This window comes from Anguilla anguilla, chromosome 5 (genome assembly GCF_013347855.1).
Source record: "Anguilla anguilla isolate fAngAng1 chromosome 5, fAngAng1.pri, whole genome shotgun sequence".
Classification (NCBI taxonomy): domain Eukaryota; kingdom Metazoa; phylum Chordata; class Actinopteri; order Anguilliformes; family Anguillidae; genus Anguilla; species Anguilla anguilla.
The window spans coordinates 35,779,993-35,796,592 of record NC_049205.1 but is presented as its reverse complement, the minus strand read 5'-3'; the positions used below and the strand labels follow the sequence as shown (position 1 = coordinate 35,796,592).

The window sequence follows — 16,600 nt, the reverse complement described above, 5'->3', positions numbered from 1 at the left end:
TCAGGAAATGGTGGCAGTTTAAGGACGTTTAGAATTGGGAGCTGTGATGACAATTAAATGAAACTGCAGTGCGAATAAATGAATTAATGAATATGGCGTCTGTCTGTTATTTCCATCTGCACTGCTCCAAAATTCCAACCATAAAATTCCAGCTATATGCACAGACCGGCTTAACTAAAGCATTGAATCTTAAATACAAATACATTTGTCTTGTTTTAAACAAAAATAACAAATTTCATTATAAAAACAGAATGTGTATCTGTGAAAATAAAAACGCAAATACCCTTCCTTCAAATACAAAATAAAATGCTATTTGCCAAACATGGTGTGAAACACAAGAAAGACAAATTACCTCTTGGAATACTGTACTTTCACATTTGTTTCTTTATTTGTAAAAGAACATCTAAAACCTAAACAGAGTTCAAACAGCCAAATTAAAATACTATTGTTCAGTACAAATCTTATGTTAATGATTGTTCCTTTTTGGGCAGATGTCCTGATACATTCCAAATGCCTTTAGGTTGGATGAATAGACTGCGTAGACTACAATTTGGGTGAATACTCTAATTTAGTAGCATTCAAATGCAAATGCATTTACATTTGACTGTACAGTGTAGTACAATCTAAATGTGAATGCCTTGAATTTCTCATCCAGTATACTTCTTCTTGTAAACAGTAGTACACTTTTCCTTCTTTTATATCCACAATAAGGCAAGCTCCTTCCCTCAGGCCTGATAAACCAAAACATTCCTCTGCTCCCCCAGCACCTCTCCACCTTCATGATGGATAAGACTGAGTCCATTGCCACAGTGGATGATGCCATTAAGAAGCTGATACTGCTGGACTCTAAAGACAAGATCTGGACCCAGGAAATGCTACTGCAGGTCACCGACAAGGCTATCCGGCTTCTGGATTGTGACACACAGGTAAGTCCCGCCCCTGTAGCCAGGATAACCGAATAGCGGTGCCCCGAGTGACTGTGATTGACAGGCTGCTTTATTATACCCAAATGGTATGGAGGGTTATGGCTGCTCCTGTCGCACGGTACTGCCACAGGCACTAAGGGTGCTAACTGTCCTCTTCTGTAGTTACTGCGGCTCTTGTAAAACTTCTTAATGTCCTTATGTGCTTGCTTTCATAATTTGCTTTGGATAATAGCATCTGCTTAATGAACATACTGCAATGTAATGAGAAACAGCATGTGCATATTAGGAGGCTGGGGTCCTAAAGCCTGGTCTTGGACAGCTGTAGAGTAGCAGGTTTTTATGCTTCTTAAAATATTTATGACCTGCTTTAATCATGGTCGTGGGGCAGCTGTATTGTGAAACACCTATAGACCTGCCAGTACTGTGGCTTTCCCACAATGACTAAACCAGGGTTATGCTGCCAGGCATTGGCGTCACGGTTCTAGAAAGCTCCAATCCAGTTTTGTTAACCGCTCAATCTAAATCCTGTAATTGTAATGTCTGAGAATGCTTCCAGTGTTTTTAGTTATACCAGAATTCATTTGGAATACCATAGACATACTGAAATGCAAGTGCACAACACTGTTTTCTTGTTGCGGCTGCATCGGAGCATTCAATCAGTGTTCATAATTTGCATCTGGAGCCAGAATACAGTAATAGATCAACTTGTACAATTATACTTTATACCTTACATTTTACTGAAAATATAATTTGCAGGAGAGACATTATCTGCAAAGCTCATTTAGTTGCAATATGAAAATGGCGTATTTATACATTTAATGTACGGTATCATTAAATAAAAGTTACTGCTGTGAACTAACAGAAAAACAAGGGCTCCACCCTGCCCAACGCTGCTCCGCCTAGGCTGGGCAAAGCTCTACATATAATAATCAAGATCAAATGCTTATATGACATAATTGTTGTCTTTTGTTCATGAAGGTACAGTTTTAGAAACAGCCTTGGAGACACAGTACAGGCCAAAAGTATTAATTCAACCGTGGTTTAAAAAAGAACTTTAGGCAGTGAAGAATTCATTCAGTTAATATATTTCTTGAATGACAAACTGTATAAACTTAGTTTATAATAGTTTATAATACATAGTATATATAATAAGATTTAGTGAAACCTTATCTATTTACGTTTTTTAAAACCACAGGTAGCCAAATACCTTTAGCCTGTAGTGAAAGTAAAATAGGCATTATAGTTGGAAGAAATATGGTGAAGAAAAAAGATTTAGGCTTAGATGTATGGAGCCAAGTAAACATTGTGCCAAGAAGGTTATTCCCTGTGAGAAATTGCAAAGAAGCTTAAGATTTCCAGGTGTAGTGTTCAGTACACACTCAGAAGGGCCCATCTGATGGACATTAATGTTAATAGAAGAACAGGAAGATCAAGAGGCATAAAACAAATATCCTGTGTTGTCCAGCAAAAGAAACCATCATAAAACTGCATCACAGCTACAGGAACAACTCAATGCAACCAGAGAGAAACCAGTTTCCCTGACTACAATGAAATGGTGACTACGATCTGCTGGTCTAAAAGGAAGTGCATCTGTGAAAAAGCTGTTGCAGCGTGCTGTTAACAAGACGAAAAGACTTCAGTGAGCCAAGCGCTATCAACATTGAACCAGGAATGACTGGGAAAAGGCAGATACACATCCTGGAATGTGTACCGAACACTGCACCTGGAAATCTTAAGCCTCTTTTCAATTTCCTGCTGGGAATAACCTTCTTGCCACAATATGTTTACTTGGCTCCACACATCTAAGCCTAAGTCCTCCTTCTTTGCCATATTTCTTGCAGCTTCAGTGCCTATTTTTCAATACATTCACCTTAACACTACAGGTGAATTGATGTACAGCGCTCAAGGTAAAACAAATGTCTGTCTCTTTTTTTGTGTGACTCTCTCTCTCTCTCTCTCTTTTTTTCTCTCTCTCTCTCTCTCTCTCTCTCTCTCTTTCTCTCTCTCTCTCTCTTAGGAGGAGCTGGAGAACTTCCCTCTATCCACGGTACATATGAGTCAGACGGTGCTGAACCAGACCCGCTACCCGTCCGTGCTGCTGCTGGTGTGCCAGGACCACGAGCAGCACCGGCCCGACATCCACTTCTTTCACTGTGACGAGGTGGAGGTGAGGGGCACGTACTGAAGTACATTTTACTGAGTAACCCGAGGCTGATAGAGATGAGGGATTTCACTACATGCACTGAAACTGAAGGAGGTGAGGGGCAGTACTAAATACACTGACTTATGCCAGGTAAGGGAACTTACTGACTACACTTAGACCGATGGAGGTGGGGGGCAGTGTAACGCACACAGAGATTGTGGGATGTGAGGTGTTTTACTAAGTACACAATGCCTGATGGATGTGAGGGATTGTTCTAATTGCTGTGAGATTATGGGAGGTGAGGTCATTGTACTAGGTACATTATGACTGATGGAGGTGAGTAATTGTACTAAGTACACTGAGACTGGTAGAGGTGAGAGATTGAACTACATACACTAAGTAATATTTTAGGTGAGTGTTCTATGTACACTGGGACCAGTAGGGATGATGGATTGCTTGTGGATTTGTAGAGATGAGGCACTACACTGACACTGACTGAGGAGGTAAGGAACTATATTAAGTATGCCGAGAAAGATAGAGATAGAGGTACATGAAGAGGTACACTGCATCCCTAATGTGTCTGTGTGTGTATGTGTGTGTGTGTATATATATATATATATACACTGAGCTCCATAATGTTTGGGACAAGGAGGACACATTTTTTCTTTGGCTCTGAACTCCACAATGTACATGGGGTTAAAGTTCAGACTATCCTCTTTTATTAAAGGGAATTTTTATATACGTTGGTTTCACCATGGAAAAATGACTGCACGTTTTATACACAGACCCCCCCCCCCCCCTCCCCCATTTCAGGGCACCATAATGTCTGGGACAAATGGCTTCACAGGTGTTTCTGATTAGTCAGGTGTGTTCAATTTCTTCCTTACTGCAAGTATATGATAGCTTTTAGTATCCAGTCTTGGTTCTAGGTTTTTGTTTGCCTATGGAGTCTGTTATTGCAGTTGGCATTGTTATTAGTGTCAACATAAGGACTGTAGTTGTGCCAAGGAAAGGCAATGACACTATTATGAGGCTGAGAAATAAGAAAAACAAGAGTCAGAGACATAGGCCAAACCTTAGGCTTACCGAAAGCAACTGTTTGGAATGTCTTCAAGAAGGACGAGAGAACTGATGAGTTCAGTAATCGCAAAGGATCTGGTAGGCCAAGGAAGACGTCTACATTTGATGACTGAAGAATTCTCACAATAATGAAGAAAACACCAAAATAGCTGTTTGACAGGTCAGGAGCCAGGTATGGATGTATCAGTGACTACTGCCCATGGGATACTTCATGAACAGAGCTATAGAGAATACACTACAAGATGCAAATAGTGTTTTAACTTCAAAAACAGGACAACCAGGTAACATTTTGCTAAGAGGTACCTGACAGAGCCTGCAGAGTTCTGGAAAAAGGTCATATGGACAGATGAGACCAAGATTCACTTGTATCAGAGTGGTGGCAAGAGCAAAGTGTAGAGGCCAAGAAGAACTGCTCAAGGAACTGCTTCACGTAAAATGAAAGTCCCAAACGTTAAGGTGCCCTGAAAAGGAGGCAATAAAAAGTGCTATAATCTTTACCTGGTGAAACCAAAAGTATATAAACATGCATTTAAAGCATGCTCAGAATTTGTACTTTAACCACATGTGATTTTTAATTTTTGATTACAATCTAAAATTGTGGAGTACAGAAGCAAAATCAAGAAAAAAAAAACATGTCTTTGTCCCTAACATTATGGAGCTCACTGTATATATGTACAGTGTGCTACTAAGTGATTCTCTCTGATTTTTTAATTCTTTATGGTTTCTTACTCCAGCAGGCACACATGATGTGCAAGTAGCTGACAATGTGGAGACTATCTGAACTTTGAACTGGAATGTGCCGCGCACACAAGATAATGTTTGATTGCTATGGAATGTTTTCTCTTGCCCTCTCCAAATATTTTTTTTGTCCCTCCTCTGCAGGCTGAAATGGTCCACGCTGACATTGACAGCGCCCTTGGTGACAACAAACACGGCAAAAAGATGCGCCCACAGACCCTGAAGTAAGCTTTCCCTGCACGCTCCTTCGCTCTCCTGTTTCAGTCCTACGTCTTATTCTGATACAATGACTAGCTGTAATTTCTGCTCCTCCTCTTCAGAGTCAACCAGGAAAAGATGAAACACCATCGAGAAACCATATTACCGCCATTGGCCCCCAAGGGCCCAGGGCCAGGAGTGAAGGGCAGGGTGCCTTCTATGAGCATGCAAGGTGAGTTGATATTCTGCATGCAATGGCGGAGCTATTATTGTTAACTGAAACGAAAACAAAACAAAATTACGTGAAAAAACTCAAATTAAACTGAAACTATTGTGCTGTTCCAAAACGAAAATGAAATAAAAGTGATCATTCATTATTTTCAGTTTTCGTTTTTAATCCGGCCGCAAGCGTGTATGAGATTATATTGAACAAAATTATCCCTTCTCTTTTAATTGTGATTGTGTCGCGAGATTGTGATGCTACTAGGACAGTCCCACTCTGACCCCTGTTGTGGCTGGTGTCAAATTGAAACCTGAAAGAAAACATTTAAGTCCAGTTTGGGAGTACCTTCAGATTGGTTGGTTGAGAAATCCAAATATGTAGCTGTTGTAGGCAGTGTGTTTTTGATATTATAATCAAATGGAAAAAAAATAATAAAATGTCTCAAACTAAAATAGAAATTAAATAAGTTGAAAAACTAAAACTAAACCATACTGGAGCACATTGAAAAACACAAAACTAAATAAAACGAAACTTACCCTAGAAAGTGTAAATTAAATTAGAATACGAATAAAATAAAATGATAAACATAAAACTATGATAACCTTGCTGCACGCCCATGCTCCCTTTCATGTGTACACGCACACACACACACACACAAGCACAGACACACACTTACAGTATATACTCACACTTTTTCTTTCTGTCACACAGAGATACACAGATAAATACACACACACACACACACACACAGACAAGCACAGACACACACTTACAATATAAACTCTCTGTTTCTCTTTTTGTCACACACAGATACACAGTTACACACACACACACACATAAACTACCATGTCTACAGATAGCACTGTCTTGGCTTCCTGACAGTCTATCAGGAAGCCAAGACAGACTGTCATGACAGACCTGTACGACCATCTTTCTGTCCATTTTCCTTGATGTGTCAGTTCTGAACAATAAGTGACTGACTGCCTCTGCCTTGTGTTAGATATGAACAGGCAGGGGTCCATGCAGCCGGACCAGCGCATGGAGAAAGACGTGGTGAGTCCTGCTCTGTCGCACGGACACAAAACTGCAGGACACACAAGAGGAAGCACTGACAACTAGAAGCACTGACACTAACACGCTGACACACAGGAAGAAATATTTGTATGCTCAGGGAGACGGTAACACAGACACTAGGGGCCGGTGAGGTAACGTCACGCGGCGAGTCTGAGACCGATACTTTCAACCCCCAGCAACTCCTCAACAGCGCCCTGGACGACATCGAGTTTTTCGTGGCGCGGCTCCAGAAGGCCGCCGAAGCCTTCGCCCAGCTCAACCAGCGCAACAAGAGCAAGAAGAATAAGAAGAAGGGCCCGGCAGGTACCGACCTCCTCCTCAAACTCCTCTCCCTCTATACCCATCCCTCCCTTGCGTCCTTCTGTTCAGGTCCTCTTACATCCAGCCTTCTGTTCACTTTTTCACGTGTCATTAATTCATGAACCCGAGTGTGCTTTTAAACCCCGCTCTTATTTTAGCCCTGAAGCTAAGAACAGATGCGCGTACATTTAAAGGATCCCGCAACTGCATTCATAAAAGATCGGTGCTCAGTGTTTTTTTTAAATGAGTCAAAGCTAAGGATGTTAACTTAATGCGTACTACCTTCATAAGTGAAATGGTATGATGGCAACCTTACATACCAAGCTGTATGTCACCACAGGAATACAGGTTAATTAAAGAGGAATTGCCTAAGTAAAGGTTGCCCAAGAGATGTGCAATGTAATTATTGGGTTGAACTGGGATGGGCTAAACTCTGTATTGGATGTAATTCAGGCTGGGCAGGACCATGACAGTGATGGTGATGGTGTTGTTGATTGCTTTGGTCTGATTGTTGACAGAGGGCATGCTGACCCTACGAGCCAAGCCCCCCACCGAGGCCGAGTTTGTTGACACACTACAGAAGCTGAAGCTGGCCTTCAATCTGCTAGTGAGTCTGAGTCCCTCGATGCCTCTCTGCCAAAGCTCTTTCTGTATATTTCGTCACCAACTATATTCTTTTTAATTGCCCTTTGGTGTAATAAATGTGATTTTTGTCACCTCACTTTCGTGTATGATAGTTTTGTGTTTCATGACCTCGGATGCGATTCAGCTTAAACCCCGCCCTGCTCGTTTCTGCCCCCTTCAGGCCAAACTGAAGCACATCCAGAAGCCCAGCGCCTCTGAGCTGGTCCACTTCCTGTTCGGCCCCATGGAGCTGGTGAGAAACAAACATGCCGACTTGGCACAAAGACCGATCGATCGAATGAGACGAGCACTGCAGCGGTGGTGTGTGCGACAGGTGTGTGCGGGTCCACAGGGTTTAACGGTGTGTGTGTGTGTGGCTTGTAGGTGCTGAAGAGCTGTGGGGGACCCGAGTTGGCTCGCTCTGTCCACTCGCCCCACCTCTGTCGGGATGCTGTGGACTTCTTGAGAGGGACCCTCTCCCCCAAAGAAATGGCCCTCTTTGAGCTTCTGGGAAAAAGCTGGACCATACCCAGGTACTGTCAGAGTGTGTGTGTGTGTATGTGTGTGTGAGAGAGAGAGATAGATAGATAGATAGGTAGATAGATAGATGAGCATAATAAGCCAGATTCAAGTGTTTTCTTAGTGTTTAGTACAGTACATGAAAGACTCCCACCATACACAAGAAAGCTGATGATCTGTATTTTTTAAATAGACAAACAGTACATACTGTAAATTTCTCACATGTTATTTTTCTGTAATTCATTTATTTAGTAGATCCCTGAATGATTTACATGATGAATATGAAATGAGAGAAAAGCAGGCCAGCTGAGTTACAGTAGCTTTGATGCATGTGATGCTAATGTAAAAACTAAAAGTGAGTAGGCAGATAAATGCATATGAATGACTTGATGTGATTCATGAAGGTTGACTGAAATTGCAGGCAGGATAACTATGCATATTTTTTTTAACGCGTGAGGAAAATAAGTGTAATTTTGTTCAGTATGAGAGCATTGTTAGCAGCTGTCATTGTTGTCAGAAGGCGGTGACATTGGCATCAGAGATTACAGCTTCGAAGTAGATTGTCTGCTCTGCTCAAACATTACTCTGAGTTTTCCTGAACAAAGCAGTACTGATTCCTATAGGATCCCGAATATGCAATACTAAAGCTATTGGATGAGGTGTAAGATGACCTGGAGCAGTACAATCACACAGCATTCATTTACACTTACTTTCAGTAAATGCCTGCAAATTTCACAACTTGTAAATGTGCACATTTTCACAACACTCAAGGTTATTTGTGACTGTCACCATTAAATCAAATCACAATTAAACATACATGTCCAAGCTGCTGTGTGAATAACGTGGACATGTGCTTTTAATTGTGAACATCTGTTATGCTCCATGTACCACATAGTTTTTCTTTCAGCAATGATAAGGACAGCAGTAAAAATGAGATGGCCATTATCATTTCTTTCTCAGAGCCGATTGGCCGAGGGACCAGTTTGCCCCTCCCTACTTTCCAAAGTTCCGCAACGGCTGGGAGCCCCCGGCTGAGCTCATCCGAACGTCGCCGTGGGAGACAGAGGGGTCTGCGTTACCGCTCTCCCCGGACTACAGGAAGACGTCCAACGAGGTGACAGAGAGTTGGACAGACGACTCCTCTAATCGTAACATGGTTCCATTTCATTGGAAATAATATTAATTAAAATTAATATTAGAAGTGTTCCACTTGGGTTTCAAACAGTCAACCATTTCAATCACGTTCCTCCCATCTGATTTCCACTACTCAAAATCATCTCACGTCTCGCTCTCTTTCAGTTTCCATTACCGAAGCCCTATAGCCCATCAAACGGGTAGGTGAAGCTACTCTATCTTGCAACTCTAGTCAAACATAATGTCCTGAAATATATCTGTTTGATCATGAGGAACTAGCATAGGTTACCACAGACAATGCAATGTTCAACCAGACCATGTAGTAAAAACAGGGGCCCTAGGGGTGTTTAGACAAAGCTTAAAACAATGCTAGATATTGTCTATGAACAACTGGCAAAATGATAAGCCTAGGTGGGCTGAATGGCCTGTTCTTATCAACAAACATTCTTATGTTGTCACTATAATTACTACATATTGGAAGGACACGGTGGTGCAGTGGGTAGCATTGTCTTCTCACAGCAAGAAGGGAAGAAGGTTCTGGGTTCAGATCCCGGCCTGGGCCTTTCTGTGTGGAGTTTGCATGCTCTCCCCGTGTTCGTGTGGGTTTCCTCCGGGCACTCTGGTTTCCCCCCACAGTCCAAAGACATGCAGGTAGCCTCATTGGAGACTATCAATTGGCCATAGGTATGAGTGTGTGAGTGAATGGTGTGTGTTCCTAGCGCTGGAAGCCCTGTCCAGGGTGTAGTCCTGCCTCTCGCTCAATGCATGCTGGGATAGGCTCCAGCGCCCCCTGTGACCTTGACCAGGAATAAGCACATATTGATAATGGATGGATAGGATGGACTACATACGGTGATCTTGTATCTTGTAGGTCCTCTTTAGCTGTGATAGAACCCTTTGGCTTGCTGTTAAACAGGGCAAATCAACTACCTACCACAGATGTACGTGCAGAACTTTGATTTTTGAGAAGGATTATTAAGGTTTTATTACCCTTATCAACTGTGCTTGGGGTCAAATGGGCTGAAAATATATACCATCAACATTCCATGGTGAACTTGTTCCTCAAGTTGTGCCAACTAGGTTTAAAGTTAGAAGTTGACAAAAGAAAAAGGAACAACACTAGCGATTAAAAGGTTTTTTGTGTATTTTTTATTTTAATTGTTTGGCTGATAAACAAAACTTGGCAGGGCATTATGTGCTATCAATGGTCTAGGCCTTTTTATGAAATTGTGATTTGCAAATGCTGTGCATTAATATTTTACTTTAATTTCATTTACTTTAAAATGTAATGAAATTAATTTTGCATCCACGCACCCATTGACTCTTGTTCATGTTTGGTATTTTCTGGTGGGCTGCATGCTGAGTAGGATTTCAGCTGATTCTCCTTGACAGATTTCATCACTCTATTAAACAGTCTCCAGCTGTTTTCTGGAATCACATCATGTGCTACTCAGGTTAATGTTACACCCTTAGTTTAACATTATACTAATGGAATGGGAATCCGGCACTAGGATTTTGATGGCCCTAAACATATTTGTGGTCGAGTGGGAACCGCTAGTTCCGTGACAGGGCATGAATAACGTAATTATGAAAATAACATTATTTACCTTAGATAAACATTGGATTGTGTGGGGGCCCCCCCACGTGGTTGTGTGGCCCCCCTAGCGGTTGTGGCCCTAAACAACCGCAAGGTGCGTTTATGCCACGAGCCGGCCCTGGGAATGGGCCTTCTGTGCCTCATTGCTGATATTCCACTTTTGTATTTCTGAGATTAACACCGATTTTCTCCACTTCTCTGTGTCACTATAGACAAGAGCATCCACTGAGTGATTGACATGTAATGCAAAGTAAAATTGTTTCTATTAACTTGCAGAACAAAGGGTAATTTTCTGGAATACTGCTCTCCAGTATATAATATAAGCATTATATTTGCAAATTCTGTGAGGGGCAGTGAAGTGGCATACTATTAGCCACAAGAGGGTAATTCCCTTCACAGACGTGGAGTGAGAGTGTCTACCCTTTCAGTAGCTATTTGTAGACCGTTGCATTATGGGATACTGCAGAGCACTCAGAGTGTTAGCTGTAGCAGTAGCTAGGATATCTTATGCCCTTTTACCTCTGTCCAGGACGTACGACGCACCTTCCCCTTCACGAAAATACGCCAAGATCCGCTATCGCTTCCTGGCCCGCAACGCCAACGAGCTGTCGGTGCTGCAGGACGAGGTGTTAGAGGTACGACTGAAGAGAAACTTGGATGGAGGGGGGGGGAGGGGGGCAGCATGCTTAAAGTCGCCATCAGAGTTAAAACATCTGCATATAGTATGTCTCTTATTCACATATGACACGTCTCCTCCAGTTATCTTTATAGCTATAGTGCAAACTCATCATCCAGCTGAATTAACCAAATGGATTAGCACTGCATAAAAGTTAGACACCACTTGTCTGTGTAGTTCGCCATTATTAGAAACTTAAATTAACTTGGCGTCTATAATTATGGGGTTCAAGTTTGTTCATTCGGGGAGGATTCAGACAGTGGGTTGTCTTTGATATTTATACACTGTATTCAGTTGACATTCGTAGAAGTGCACTGATCTCAGTATGTGAAGCTCTTGTATGTGTCAGTCTGTTTATGTGTGTTTAGTGTGTGCTGTCACTCTGTTGATAATGCGGGGGGCCAGGGTGTCATCGCTATTTATGCGCGAGCGCGTGCATCACTCAGACTGTGCTTGCGCTGCCCCCTGCAGGTGCTAGAGGACGACAAACAGTGGTGGAAACTGCGGAACCGCAGCGGGCAGGCGGGCTATGTCCCCTTCAACATCCTGGACGTGGTGAAATTGGAGGAGCCCCATGGCCCGCCAGAGCTCAGCTACAACCAGGTACTCATGAACACGCGTGCTCACACACTGCATACAACACATACACTACACATGGGCAGCAAGATACCCATAACCAGACTCTCACAAAACTACATACTCATACATGTACAGCCAGCTACCCATAAACTACATACTCACACACATACACATGCACAGCCAGGTACCCATACGCTACATACTCGCAAACATACACATGTACTCACACACATTCTCATGTACACTTACACATGTACACATGTATTCCCATAAACAAAAACTCATGAACTGCATAGTCACTACGTACACATATACACATGTACAGCCAGGTACCCATAAGAAAATCCTCATGAACCACAAACACACTACATACTGACACACATACCCAGGTACCCATAAACACATGCTCATAAACTACATACTTACAAACATACATGTATACAACCAGGTACCCATAAACACATGCACATAAACTACATACTCATACATACATATCCATACCATAAACACATTCTCATGAACTACATGTGCAGAAAACACCTACAGCCAGACACCATAAACATACATCCTAATACAGACGTACTCTTTTGGACGCACGCACACACACACGCAATTATACAAATACATAACAACTCGCACAAACTCACAGAAAAACACACACACTTTTGCAAGGACAGCGCCTCCTACACACGCACGTATGCCTGCGGCTCGTTAAATTATGATTCCAGTCATGAAAAACAGCATCAAGGCCACGATGTGAGAGCAGCATCACATAAGAAACTAGCCTCCCCCTCCTCCCCCTCCTCCCCCCCCCACACACACAGTTCATAGCAATGTCTCCCTCTGTGTCCCCTAGCCTGGCCAGCCATACAGAGCATCTAACCCCTCCAGCCCCATCGGGCGAGGTGACAGCTTTGAAGGGTTGAGGTCTCCCCGGGACAAAGACTGTGAGTATCTCTCTCTAAACTGCTGATTCATTCTGCTAGCTCTTAAGGTTGCAAAATACAAGCCCTCTAGTTTTACACTGTGGATTATGGAACATATTCAAATATGTTTCCGCAATGAGCACAGCAAAACGATAACAGATTTTTACTGTTTACTGAATGCGCCCATTCTTTGTCTGGTCAGTCTTTATATTGGTCTCTCGCTGTTTCAATTTCGCTGTGCTTTGTGGCTGTCGCCAGAGTGCTGCCAAAGCAGTTAACGAAAAAAGATTGTTTACAGTGGTGGTGTTGCTTCTTGAAAGCCAGTGTCTACGGTACTCTTGGCACCAGCCTCTACTTTTAATTCCTTAAGTAGTCCGCTTAATTTCTCGGTTCAGTGACTTCATGACCAAATGATACATTACAACCGCTGATTGCACGTATGACCTGTACGCAAATACTTAGGCTCAGTGTATATTTGGAAACGCACCAGTTTAAATGCATACTGCTGAGTAATTATACAAAGGGCCCAATCAGTCAAGGGAAATTAGATGGAAGAAAAAAATCGATATAAACAACAGCCCTTCTGGAATTCAGTTTTTTTTCAGCTCTACTTTATGGCTAAATTAAGCACAGCAATAAACTTTAGTAATGTACCTGCTGTAATATTTTACTAGGGCACTGACAAGAATGCAGACATAGCACACCAAAAATGACACCGATCAACACACTGAGTGACAGATGCTCTCTCAGTTTCAAATCCAAAATACTTTACTGGCTCAACATACATTTAGAAAGCATACAGTAATAAATAATAATATAGATAAACTGTAAACTCTATATAACCAGGATAACTAATGGAGCATAAAAATGTGGTATATACATGTTCAACAACAACAGCAACAACAATAATACTAATACTACTACTACTACTACTACTACTACTACTAATAATAATAACAATAATAATGTTGTTATTGTTATTATTGCCAGTTTTATTATTACCCACAAAATAAAAAAAATGTTATATTCCATATAATTAATTAATAGTTCAATTATTTGGTGGTAATTTGTATTCTGATGTTTTATGATGATTCTGAACGAGTTCAGAATTTTAGCAAAGGTCACACATACATATACTGTAGCTTGTGCCTGGTTTTAGCAGTTAGCCATTACAGTTACTCAGTTTCCTGAAGATCACACCAGTCGACTGCATTGCTCCATAGGCTGCTGTACCATGCTGAGTGCAGGTTGCTTTTGCCATCAGTTTGTTCTGGCTCAAGAGTTCTGTCATGTCTTGTTGTGCCGCATCTTTTTTCTTTTTCTTTTTGCCAAATATAGGCTAAGTTGCATTTTTATATGGTATTAATGTAAAGCTGATTGTATACATGAATGACTTTGGACCACCAATTAGTATGTTGTTATATAACTTAACATTAGCTTCACAAATGATTCTGCAAGAATAGTTTTTCTTGCCAAGTTCATTTTGCAGGCAAAAAACAGAAACCTCTGTGTGCACATTCATGCACATAACAATTTAAAATAGTTTTTTAAAAAAACAAAAAAAAAAACAATGGGGGCTGCTGAGTGGCTCATTCGGTTAAGGCTACATGCTGTGGTGCAATGGATGAACCCATGGTCTCTGGAATCTGGACTGTGTCAGGGCTGACTGTGGCCAGTAGCTCCATAAGGCAACATGCAATTGGTGATTGCATTGCCCAGGATGTTTAGGGCAGTGATCCCCAACCTCTGTCCTGGGGAACCCCTGTGTATGCTGGGTTTTTTCCAACCAGAGTCGCAATCCCAGAATTTTAACAAGATGTTAATTTTTCTTATTTGTGCTGATTTTCATGTTTAGAGGAATTATTTACCCTCTTAAGCCATATTATATCAGAAATAGCTATGCATGGTGTGTTCACAGTGTGTTTATTGTGTTATATTGCAAACCTACACGTGTTTCAGTTTGTTCGTTATTTTTCCTTAAACTTATTAATGCAATGCAGGTTTGGCTCGTTATCATTTGCTTTGCGTTGTCTCGTTTAATCTACCAAGTTGTCAGTTTTTGTGGCCATATGCTCACACTTTCTTCTTTACTAATATCTGGTCGAACAATTGACCTTGGTACCCATAACTTGATAAAAGCAAGTTTTCATTGGTCAAAAACTTAATTCATGCACCTGTATTGCTGTAACAATACAGTGAGTAAAACAGACCTTATAAATAGTTGGATTAACAAGGAAGGGTTTGTTTTGGTTTGATTGAATTGCATATACCCGTACCATTTCATTGAATCCCACCTTCTCTCTCCCTTGGTTACAGTTTCAATTTGCTTTATTTGCAGGACAACTACAGTCATATAGTCAAAGCAGCACGTACAATACACAGAAACTCCCTCTCTCTCTGTCTCTCAAATTCAAATTCAGATAAGCTTTGTTGGCACATCCACACGTCAGCGTACTACTTCCAAAGGGACTGTTTACATAAAACAACAGTAGCGGCAAACTATATGCTGTATAAACAATAATAATGTAAACAATGTGGTGCTTACACCCTTAGCAATATCGGGCAGAGGTGGTGGGTAAGGGGGGGACTTTATTAACAAATAAAATAATGGTAGTGAACAGCAATAACCATAAAGACTACCATATAAGCAATTTGCTATTAGGGACTAATAATCTCTCTGTCCCTCTCTCTCTCAGCACTGACACATCAGATGGATGAGGTGAACGATGAACTTTTGCAGAGGATCACCACCAACAAAAGCCTGCCGCCGGCCCGCAACTTCCGGGTGGAGCGGCAGTCCTCGACCACCGTCCCTCTCAGCTTCGACTCCGCCCCTGAGCAGGTCACCGCCTGGCTCAACGCCAAGGGCTTCAGCAAACCGTGAGTCTCCCAGTGTGCGTGAGAGAGTGACATTCGAGTGTGGGAGTACATCTGATTGAATTTTTGTGTGTACGTGTGTGCCTGACTGTTCAATGCTGTACGTGCGAACACGCTTTTGTGTGCTTGTAAAAGGTGTCTGTGAACGTATTTGCCAGACAGCGTCTGTGTGTGCACGTCGTCCCTCATGCCTATTGGCATCTGCGTTGCTGATGTCCCTTTGTGGTCACGATGAACTCCAGTGCCACCAGGGTACTTCTCTGTCATTGATCACTCCCATTAGTCTGAACTGTGTTAGCCTAATTTTCTCCCACGAGCCTCTTTTCTGTCCCCCCTCTGTTTTTCTTTACACCATCTCTCTCTCTCTCTGCGTCGCTCTCACCTCACTTCTGCTTCTCTTTCACTTGTCTCTGTCCAATTCCCTCCTGTCTCTCCCTACTTTTTGTCTTTCTTACTTTCCTGTTTCCTTCCCCTTTCTTCCCGTCTCTCCTCCTCTTTCCTCCCCCACCACTGTCCCTGTCTCTGTATCTCTGCTCTCTCTCTCTCTCTGTCTCTCTCTCACCCCCCTCTCTCTCTGTAACTTTCTCTTTCTCTGTCTCTCTCTGCTCTCTCTCACCCTCTCTCACTCTTGCCTGGATCTCTCAGAACGGTGGACTGCCTGGGCATCCTGACCGGGGCTCAGCTCTTCTCTCTCAACAAGGAGGAGCTGAAGGCGGTGTGCGGCGACGAGGGCTCTCGCGTCTACAGCCAGATCACGGTGCAGAAAGCCCAGCTCGAGGTCCGTCGCCCCGCACACTCGCGCACGGCCTCAGCGCGGAGGCCGGGTTAGGGCTAACGCTCTCAGAACACTCAAGGGACGCGGGTCCGAATCCTGGATTAGCTACAAATAGCTTTTGTGCAACAGTGTGCCCCTATCAGATCAAACCAGTCAAGACTTAACTGCCGTAAGAACAAAAGTGGATAACAGTCCAGTGTAGAACGTGTGC

The 16,600-nt window shown here is 42.4% G+C and overlaps 1 protein-coding gene across 4 annotated transcripts in view; it reads left to right on the top strand.

The window, feature by feature from the left end:
- The window catches only part of LOC118228311 (epidermal growth factor receptor kinase substrate 8-like protein 2), a 48,474-nt gene that overhangs the window by 30,097 nt on the left and 1,777 nt on the right, over nucleotides 1-16,600 (top strand). For all 4 annotated transcript variants that reach the window (XM_035419754.1, XM_035419753.1, XM_035419756.1 and 1 more), the window contains 16 exons: nucleotides 765-926; nucleotides 2,944-3,093; nucleotides 5,032-5,111; nucleotides 5,208-5,317; nucleotides 6,309-6,361; nucleotides 6,559-6,685; nucleotides 7,201-7,289; nucleotides 7,488-7,559; nucleotides 7,691-7,839; nucleotides 8,786-8,939; nucleotides 9,125-9,159; nucleotides 11,086-11,191; nucleotides 11,704-11,835; nucleotides 12,668-12,758; nucleotides 15,434-15,617; nucleotides 16,260-16,392. In XM_035419754.1, coding sequence (XP_035275645.1) covers nucleotides 765-926; nucleotides 2,944-3,093; nucleotides 5,032-5,111; nucleotides 5,208-5,317; nucleotides 6,309-6,361; nucleotides 6,559-6,685; nucleotides 7,201-7,289; nucleotides 7,488-7,559; nucleotides 7,691-7,839; nucleotides 8,786-8,939; nucleotides 9,125-9,159; nucleotides 11,086-11,191; nucleotides 11,704-11,835; nucleotides 12,668-12,758; nucleotides 15,434-15,617; nucleotides 16,260-16,392 — 1,827 coding nt within the window. The remainder of the gene's footprint in view (nucleotides 1-764; nucleotides 927-2,943; nucleotides 3,094-5,031; nucleotides 5,112-5,207; nucleotides 5,318-6,308; nucleotides 6,362-6,558; nucleotides 6,686-7,200; nucleotides 7,290-7,487; nucleotides 7,560-7,690; nucleotides 7,840-8,785; nucleotides 8,940-9,124; nucleotides 9,160-11,085; nucleotides 11,192-11,703; nucleotides 11,836-12,667; nucleotides 12,759-15,433; nucleotides 15,618-16,259; nucleotides 16,393-16,600) is intronic.